The sequence below is a fragment of the Balaenoptera borealis genome, assembly GCF_965194805.1.
Source record: "Balaenoptera borealis genome assembly, chromosome: 14".
In the NCBI taxonomy this organism is placed as follows: domain Eukaryota; kingdom Metazoa; phylum Chordata; class Mammalia; order Artiodactyla; family Balaenopteridae; genus Balaenoptera; species Balaenoptera borealis.
In genome coordinates, this window is record NC_138875.1 from 15819428 (window position 1) to 15829882 (window position 10455).

Sequence of the window (10455 nt, forward strand, 5' to 3'; positions counted from 1 at the left end):
GATTAAAAACAATTTGTTTCAATTCTGCTGAGCTAATTAGCAGACACATTTTCTTTCTTGGCAATGATATGCAGATATTAAAATGCAGAATTGATTAATTTCTGGGTTTAAATGAAGGAAAGAGAGACCTTGGTCAATGGTCTTAAATTTTAAAATATGGATGCACTTACATCAGGAAGGTGAAGGCACCAGAAGCTTCTAGAATGCTGAGCCACAAACAAATCCTGAAAGCAGCGATCATCTTCAGCATTTACAGCAAATATTTATTAAGCACCTACCAGATGGCTGTGTTACACTGCAGATTTTTCAAAACTAGAATTGAATAGTTCTTGCCCTGCATTGGATACACATTAAACGCTGAGCATCAGTTGTCAGTGATCTCCTTGTGGATGAAAGATCTGAATGTGCTGTCGATTTGATATCCAAGTTCCTGAAGCAGGCTCTTTACAAACACCTCTTGGCAGTCCCCCTTGCCTCTGACCAACTATTAATCTTGGACTTCAAGAACGAGAGTAGTATGTGTATTAGTTTCCTGTGACTGCTATTACAAATTACCACAAACTTGGTGGCACAGAAATTTACTCTCTCACAGTGTTGGAGGCCAGAAGTCCAAAATCAGTATCACTGAGTCAAAATCAAGGTGTCAGCAGGACTGTGCTCCTTCTGGAGGCTTCAGGGGAAAGTCCATCCTTTGCCTCTTCCAGCTTCTGGTGGCTGCCAGCATCCCTTGGCTTGTGGCCACCTCACTCCGATCCCTGCCTCTGTGGTCACATCTCCTTCTCCTCTATGTGTCAAATCTCCCTCCACCTCTGCCTCCATCTTCTAAGGATACATGTGATTGCATTTAGGGCCCATGTGGGTAAGCCAGGATAAACTCCTCATCTCAAAATCTTTAACTTAAACATATCTGCATAGCTCTTGTTTCCATATACGGTAATATTCACAGGTCCCAGGGATTAGAATGAGATATCTTTGGGGATCCATGTTTCAGCCTACCACAACATGCATATTTGAAATCCAGCTAACCCAGAAATTTCAGTGAAGCCCCTTGTGTCACCCTTTCTCTATTCTGAGATTTTCTTGGTTTCAGCATCTTTTCTGCCCCTAGCTCCAGCACCAGTGGAGAGGCTGGGCTTGAGTAAAATGCCCTCTAGACTGACAGCCAGATGGGAAAAGAGGCAACATTCTGAGAACGCAAATCATGTAGATGGTCAGTCCTCCACTGATGACCAGAGAACAAAGGCAGGGCTGGGGCCAGTGATTGGCTCCCCCAGTGAGTGCCACCTATGGATTACCTCCTATGCCAGGAGTGTAAACACAGGCCTTGGCTTCCAGGGGAGAGGATGAGACACACAGATAGGAGACATGAAATAATCACCTCAAGAGATAAATGATGAAACCAAGGGAGTAAGTGATCAGAGTAGGAAGTTCGGCAACCCAGCCATCAGGGTGGGCTGAGGGCTGAGGACCAGGGAGAAGGGACTTGAAGGGTTAAGAAAGTTTCATAGCAAAAGTAGCTGCTTGGGGAAGATTTCACGGCTGTGAGGAGATTAGAGAAAACAGGAAATGAAAAACCCTGCAGGCTGCTTGGGAACCAGAAGCCTCCCTCCACCCGCCTCCTTCTTTCCCCTGAGGAACAAAGTACAGGAAAATGCAGACATCATGTGAAACCATCAGGGCCTCGATATGCTAAGCAAAGTTTTAATTCCATATAAACAGATTCCCTCTGAAAGCCCTCCGCTGTAGACAGTGCTACAAATGGGTCTGCTTGGACTTGATGAAATGACCATGGGTGGGCCTGGTATATCTCAAGGAAAATGAATTCCAGGACCTACCTGAGACTGCTTGTTTTGCTTTTTCATTTTTGTCTCAGATAATAAACACATGCTTTTTTCTTCTGGATGGTGGTTTTGAGAGGCCATAGCTCCCTCTATTTGTTTCCTAGGGCTGTCTTAACAAATTTCCACCAACTGGGTGGCTTGAAACAACAGAAATTTTTTGTCCCACAGTTCTGGAGACTAGAAGTCTGAAATCAAGGGGTCAGCGGGGTTGGTTCCTTCTGGAGGCTCTGGAGGAGAATCTGCCCACTCCTCTCTCCTCACTCCTGGTGGTTGCCGGCCGTCCTTGGCGTTCCTTGGCTTCTAGACACATCACTTCAATCTCTGCCTCAGTCGTTACGCGTCAACTCTCCCTGTGTGTCTCCGTGTCTGTGTATGTAGTTCCCTCATAAGGACACCAGTCACTGGGTTAGGACTCTTCCAAATCCAGCATGACCTCATCTTAACTTGATTACATCTATAAAGAGCCTATTTCCAAATAGGATCACAAATCCATGGTACCAGGGGTTCGGGATTCAACATATCTTTTTGGAGGACACAGTTCAACCCGCAACACTCTCAGAGTTAGGGTTCTAATCCAAGCCAAGGACACTACTAACTAGCTTGTGAGGGTCGTTGGGGAAGCTGCGAGCCTAGAGAGAAGCAGCTGCCCTGTGCTCGGGGAAGGTCTGACAAGTTCATGGAGAGGTAGGACCCCAGGAGGGTGGAAATTAGAGAACACAGTGGGCCATGGAAAGACCTGAAGAAATAACCGATCGGATGCCTGATGGGACCAAAGACACACAACATGGCTTCAGAGCCCCCTTTCAATAGTTTTTCTATTGTGTGTTCTGGTCATCTGCTTTTTAAATTATATACATTTATACCAACTGCCAACATAGAAGGCCATAAACCCTTCTTAGTTTCCAGGTGCCCTTCCTCCAGAGAAAAGATGGAACAAGACAAGATTTTCAGACAAGAGACGTGAAATCATTATTCTAGAACACATATGATAAAGCCAAAGGTATTAAGTTCCCAGATTAGAATGACTGAAAAGGATATATGGATATATAGATATACTTCTACCTCCACATATATTTAATAAGGATCACATATTTACTAAATAAATTCACCATTTTATACTAGAGTCCAATATTAAAAACATAGCAAGGAAAACAAGTAGGTGTCAGGAGTGCAGAACCAAAAGTGGTGATAGAACAAAAGGGTAGGAAAAACTGTAAGAAATGGGGTCACCGGGATGTGTGGCCACACTAATCAAAGTGAGCTTCCTGCAAGTCTGTATGAGTTTCCTATGGCTGCTGTAAAAAAATGTAACTTTGATTGCTGTAACTCTGTGGCTTAAAACAACATACATTATTTATCGTATTGTTCTAGAGGTTAGAAATCCAAAATGGGCTTTTACAGGATGTATGGGCTGAACTGTGTTCCCCACACCCACCTCCCCCCATCCCAATATTCATATGTTGAAGCCTTAACCCCCAGTACCTCAGAATGTGACTACATTTGGAGATAGGGCCTTTAAAAGGAGGTGATCAGGTTAATATTTATTTATTTTAATTTTTATTTATTTGTTTATTTATTTTGGCTGCACCAGGTCTTAGTTGCAGCATGCAGGATTTTTTTAGTTGCGACATGCGGGCTTCTTAGTTGTGGCATGTGGACTCCTTAGTTGTGGCATGCGGACTCTTAGCTGCGGCATGCATGTGGGATCTAGTCCCCCAACCAGGGATCGAACCCGGGCCCCCTGCATTGGGAGCTTGGAGTCTCACCCCCTGGACCACCAGGGAAGTCCCGAAAAGGGGTTTTTAGGTTAAAATGAGGCTGTTAGGGTGGCCCCTGATCCAATCTGACTGGCGTCTGTATAAAAGGGTATTTGGACACACAGAGAGACACCAGGGAGAAGGCGGTCATTGGCCATCTGCAAGCCAAGGAGAGAGGTCACAGAGGAAACCAACCCTACGAGCATCTTCGTCTTGAACTTCCAGCCTCCAGAACTGTGAGAAAATAAATTTCCCTTGGTTAAGCCCCTCAGTCTGTGGTACTTTGTTACAGCAGCCCTAGCAAACTAATACAGGGGGGTGGGTATTGTGTCTACTTTTGGAATCTTGTCTGATGTATGTTTTCACCAGTAATTACCAGTAAAACTGACATCCCTATTTTCAGCTAACCATCACAATGATCAGAATCAGGTAAGAAGCTTCCTTAAAATTCAGATTCTTAAGTCCAGCTCCTAGGGACTTCCCTGGTGGCGCAGTGCTTAAGAATCCGCCTGCCAATGCAGGGGACACGGGTTCGAGCCCTGGTCCGGGAAGATCCCACATGCCACGGAGCAACTAAGTCCGTGTGCCACAACTACTGAGCCTGCGCTCTAGAGCCCGTGAGCCACAACTACTGAGCCCGTGCACCACAACTACTGAAGCCCATGTGCCCTAGAGCCCTCGCACTGCAACTACTGAGCCCACGTGCCACAACTACTGAAGCCCACATGCCTAGAGCCTGTGCTCTGCAACAAGAGAAGCCACTGCAATGAGAAGCCCACACACCACAACGAAGAGTAGCCCCCATTCGCCGCAATTAGAGAAAGCCCGTGCGTGGCAATGAAGACCCAACGAAGCCAAAAAAAAAAAAGTCCAGCTCCTAGAGGTTTTGCTAGCAGTGGGGTGGGGCTGGGCAGTGAAGATAAATGTTTAATAATCTGCTCTCTCCCCAAAATGAGGGGGAAAAAAAATATATATATATACACACACACACACACACACACACACACACACATACACCATAAATTATACTGATATAAAGGCTATATAGCATAGTGTATTACTTTGCTCAGGCTACCATTACAAAATACCACAGACTGGGTGGCTTAAACAACAGAAATATATTTCCTCACAGTCATGGAGGCTAAAAGTCCAAGATCAAGGTGTTGGCAGGGTTGGTTTCTACTGAGGTCTCTCTCCTTGGCTTGTAGATGGCCACCTTCTCTGCACCTTCACTTGGCCTTCCCTCTGGGTGCGTCTGTGTCCTAATCTCCTCTTCTTATAAAAGCAACAGTCATATTAGATTAGGGCCCATCCCAATGACCTCATTTCACATTAATTATCTCCTTAAAGACCCCGTCTCCAAGTACAGTCACATTCTGAAGTACTGGGGTTAAATCCTCAACATATGAATTTGGGAGGAACACAATTCAGCCCATACCATGCACAGATTACAAATAATAATTAAATCAGTAATATTCCTTGTTATAAATTCCATATATAGCCAACTGATTCTCACAGAATGCGTTCACTAATTTTTGCCAGACTCTCATATCTGTAGCCAACCTATGATTTTACCTACGACACCAGTGAGTGTCATCCCCACATAAATGTTGGGTCATATTTTTGTCCACCTTAGTGAGTAATATGGATATGAAGCCAGAAAGATATATGTCAGAACTTCACTCATTTGTCCATGATGTGAGCAATGTTTTTGCTGAATAACAGCTTTTGGGTGCTATTTATAATGCAAAGGCTGTAGACGTAACACACGTTTAAGCTTTATTTTAATTTGTAACATTTTCTCCATCAACTTCTGAAGCCTAGACAGTCAACAAAACATCAAGCCCTGACCTACAGCGATTGCTGACTTGTGTGGTGAATATACTTCTACCACAGCTGACTTCAAGCTCCCAGCCTGACATCCCTGAACTTGAGCTTAAAGGATGATGTGCAATAGCACAGCAATACATTTCCACCACACAGACTCAGTTCAGGAGTACAGATGATGGTCAAGTGCGTACAACAGTTAGGAAGTGGTGAATGTGGGGTATTCATTCCTTTTGCTCTTAACATAGTTTACTCAATTGTTAATTTATGTGATTCAACCATTAAAAGTCACTGTGTTGGACAACCAGACTGAACATTTAACCCCGGCTGGAGCAGGTTGGTGGGTGCAGGAATTAGAACATTTTTTAAGCTGCTGCAGATTTTCAGACTTTGAGAAACACAGCCTCTCCACTTCATAGGTGAGGAAACTTGTTCAGCAAAGTGACATGGCTTGGATAGGGCCAATCACACAGCTGACTATCGGCCTAAACAGGATGAGAGCCCAGGCATCAGGACTGCCAGCCCAACACAATGTCTGTGGGTCAACACCTTGTCTCTAAAATGTGATTTGTTTACAAGAAATGTACAATGAGGAAAGGAACAGGTGGGAAGGTACAGGCGATCAGGTACAGAGAGAAAGGGCAGGAGAGAGAAGGATCCCCATCAGGAAAGAGCACCCCTGAATTAGAAACAGACGAGTTTTAAGAAGGAAGTTAATACCACAGTGGTCAAGGAGAAAGAAAATTGAGAGAAAAAAATGATTCATCCGGAGGGAGGATGCCAGAAATTTTTTTTTGAGTGTTTTCATAGTCTTTTATTAATCATTCATTTATATATATATATATGTGATTGATGTGGTATACACCTAATACACACTCTGAGTTCCAGGCACCATGCTAGGTTTTGAGTTAGCAAAGGAAAACAAGATAGACAATCTCTCTCTACAAAAGAGACATAGCACCTCTCTCTCTCTCTGTCTCTATAAATATATGTTTCTGTATAAATATATATATATATCTATATTATATATATATACATACACACATATACACACAGTTATCTCTATATGTTTTCCAAAACAGGTATTATATTATACATATTGTTTTGTATCCTGATGTTTCTCCTTAATAATATACTAAGATTATCTTCCATACCATTAAATATTTTTCAAAGGCATTATTTTTAGATCATGATATTTTATTTTCTAGATGCTCAATAGTTTTTAATCGAATTTTTCTCTTCTTGAAAATGGAAGTTGTATCTACTTGGTTACAGAGATCTTTTAGGCTGCAATTTTTATATGTGATAAGGGATTCAATGTAGATTTCTGTGGATTATGGAGTGTAAAAACAAAACAAAAAACAAAATCAGAAGCAGAGGGGCCAGAACACTGGCCTGAGGACTTCAGAAATGAAAGAAGGGATACAATCAGACAGGGACCCAAGAGGGTGGCAAAATTAAAGCATACAGATACGGTTTGATGGATTCTGTTCCCGTTAAGATGGTGGGCGTGAAAGTGAATGGAGAAGGACGGTGGGAAGGAAGCACGGGAACTTCATTTTGGAGCTGTATTACTATACTCTTCCTTCTCATAAGCTCCATGCTGTTTAATCCATCCTCCCACTGCCAGACTGAGTGTCTGTCTCAGGCTCTAATATCAGGCTCTCTCCTGCTCCTGAGCAGCAATTATGCCGATTCCCTTGTGCAAAAACATGTCAGCCTGAAGTTCAAGAACACTTTCTCTCTGCTTTATTCCTCAGACCCCACCCATATTCAGAGGTTCTCCTACTGTCATCTCTGTGCTTTGGATTGGGGATGGAGTTTTGAAACATTATTATGCAACATTTAATATCTTAAAAAGGCATAAAGAAAAACACTAAGAAACACCTACCTTTCAGTCATCCAGCTTAAAAAAACACAACTTGACCCATCGTTTGAGATCTGATGGGTCCCCAGTTACATCTGCACCCTCACCATGCCCACTGCAAGGCAACCTCTAACTGAATTGGGAGGTTATCATTCTCATGAAGTTCTTTCCTTTTGTACTACATACATATGTCTCCCGAAGAAGTAGAGCACCTTAATTTGCATTTTTTAAACTTTACATACTATATATATTCTTCTACAACTTTTTTTTTTTTTTTTTTTTTTTATTTTATTTATGTATTTTTGGCTGTGTTGGGTCTTCGTTGCTGCGCACGGGCTTTCTCTAGTTGTGGCTCGCGGGCTCTAGAGTGCCGGCTCAATAGTTGTGGCGCACGGGCTTAGCTGCTCCGCGGCATGTGGGATCTTCCCGGACTAGGGCTCGAACCCGTGTGCCCTGCACTGGCAGGCGGATTCTTAACCACTGCGCCAGCAGGGAAGTCCTACAACTTTTTTTTTCTTGACGTTACTTCAGTGTATTCCCTCCATATTGATACATGTATCTCTGCTTCATTCCTTTTTTTGCTGATGACTATTTTTTTGTCTTGTTTCTCTGGTTGCTGCTTATTTAGGCAAGTGATTGAAAATGCAGGCTCGGGAATCAGATGATCTGGGTTGAAATCCTATCTGCATCACTTATTTTGGCAAGATACTTTACATCTTCGTGGTTCATTTATAAAATAGAGGTGATAATAACACCCTACCCATGGTGGTGGGGTGCATTAGGACTAAGTGAGACAACTTTTGCATAGGGCTGGGGACAGTACCTGCCATGTAAAAGTACTCTCTAAATATTGACTCATTTTTTTGCATCCACATGACTGCCAGGAAAACCTTGCTGAGAACAAAGGTCAGAACTACGTTCTGTGCTCAAAAATCTCAGGCAAAATGCCAAAGCAATGACGTCAAGTGTTTTTGGGGTGCGTTAGAAAGAAAATCAGTTAAAACACTAGATAGTAGTATTCATCTGTTAAATTAAGTTATTGTCATCTATCCACTTATGTACATCATTCAATTCTTTCTTGGACCATTCAACACAGGGAAATATTTTTAACTAAAAAAAAAAAAAGAATTTCAACTTTCAGATGCCTACAGATGAAACATTGTTGGTACATGACTAGAGTAACTTATAAGACAAATAAATGCTTTTTTCCTTGAAAAGCATCAACAAGGCTGTGACTAATGATGACAATAGGTACTACCACCACCGCATCACCAGAAATCATTGCACCCTTCTGGATTTCCTTGGCCAGCTTATTTGGCCTGGGTTTGTCAGAATGTTCCCTGTCAAACATCACCAAGTGTTGTAGCAAAACATAATCAATTCCAAAATACAACTTGAAGGTGGTTATTGAATCCATTGGATTCATATCTCCCTACCGTTTCATAAACTATCAGGACATATAATTCAGTGTAGAATGGCAATTGCTTCAAACCATTTGTCATTTTGAATTACTCAATATTAGATCAAAACTTTTGTTTTCTCTTTATAATGTACATTATGCTACTAAAGGTTTTCCAATACAAAATAAACTAGTCATGTGTATAAAACAGAAAAGGAAATTGCTATGATAGTGTTTCTGGCTTTGGAAAGAGTGAGTTTTTACATTTTTCCTTGTTAGTGGTTTACATCAGCATCAACAATGAATCATTCTCCTAGAGAGGTTATCCCACCGAAAATGAACCTGATTTCCTGCCCCTTTCCATCAGGAAGATATCAATATATGTCCCTTTATTTGTGAAAATAATTTTGGGAAACTAACAAAAATAATTACAGCAGCCTGATGTCCACCCATATCACATGCAAAGAGGTCTGGCTACCATTGAACTTCTTCCAGCTTGAGCCAATACATTCACCAGAATACTCCTCAGAATTTACTATCCAACATATAATGGGCAAGACCTGTTTCCTGAATAATGAAGCAATTCTTTATCAAAAGCAGACTAAATGTCTAGAAAAAGAAATAAACCAAGCCATCCCCTATGACAGTGAAATGTTATCAACTTCAGAATAGTAAACAGCATCATACAGTTTACAAATAATCCTCGTCTTATTAAGAGATTGGTTCTGGCTAGATTCCTTCTGGCTAGAATACCACCCCCTCTATTGCCTTCTGCAATAAAAATTCCTCCTCCCTCCTTGATTCCTGGAGCAATTTATAAATTGAGGATCATCTTCTCTTTCCTATTTGGTTCTGGCTTTTTAATTCTCAGGAGTTTTTCTAGCCCCCAGCCCAAACCTGTCTGCCCTGTGTTCACCTACCCAACGGGTTAGGAAAAACCTACCTACTTCTTTGAGCATATTCTTTGGGTTCCACTGAATTCAGATCAGAAAGGAATTCATCAGTGTCCTGCATGCACTTGAGAGAAATGTTTCTTGCAGGAAAAACAAAAGGCAATTGAAACTGAAAAGAGAGAAGACAAAATAGTAAGGTCAGGACCATCTTTGGTCAGGATCTTAACCTGTCAGGATAAAACTCCCCTCTTAGACAAAGAGCCTCATATGTATGAAACACTAGTCTATAACGTGTTGTGGGGAAATGTGACATTCTCACCCCTTAACATGCAGAGACAAGCTGCGTCTCCTCCGCCACCTGCAAAGCGGCTGCAATGAACAAACCATGGAAACGGATTTGTATACAACTTGTTATTGTTGAGCAAAATCGTGCTGTGGGTGTGAGGGCCGCTGACCACCTGGCTTCCTTTAGTTATGCAGATTAACATTTCCAGCTAACATGGATAAAGCTAGATTTTCTCTAGTTAGATGTCTTGTGTATATCTCTGGGTTTAAAAAATAAATATACCGAGGATGTTAAGTGGCAATATTTGGTTTTTATCTGAGAATGAGTGTGAATCCAACCTATAGAACATTCAGATAAATGATAAGCAAAGAAGGACTTCTACGTCATCATCTGGGCTTTGTATGCATCTGTTAATGTGTTTGCCGGACTTGAAAGCCACACGTGGGAGTGATGAACTCCCCCATGGAAAGAGACGGCATTGCGGTAGGACAAATAAACACACCCGTCCTCTTGTGGGAGCTTAGGACTCATGTCCTGGGAAGCAAATTATGATGACAAAAGACGGTGGTAACTGCGTTCATCTAC

General features: G+C 42.0%; 1 protein-coding gene and 1 long non-coding RNA gene across 2 annotated transcripts in view; both read right to left on the reverse strand.

The window, feature by feature from the left end:
• The window catches only part of LOC309611272 (O-acyltransferase like protein-like), a 71086-nt gene extending 60645 nt beyond the window's left edge, over positions 1 to 10441 (reverse strand). The window contains 2 exon segments of the mRNA XM_082355457.1: positions 4741 to 4873; positions 9639 to 10441. Coding sequence (XP_082211583.1) covers positions 4741 to 4873; positions 9639 to 9792 — 287 coding nt within the window. The 5' untranslated portion in view covers positions 9793 to 10441.
• On the reverse strand, positions 3380 to 4739 carry LOC309610324. Its single transcript, XR_014233853.1, has 2 exons — positions 4297 to 4739; positions 3380 to 4199 (listed from the first exon to the last, which is right to left on the reverse strand). It is a non-coding gene; the product is annotated as an uncharacterized lncRNA (long non-coding RNA).
• Positions 10442 to 10455: the final 14 nt, after the last annotated feature.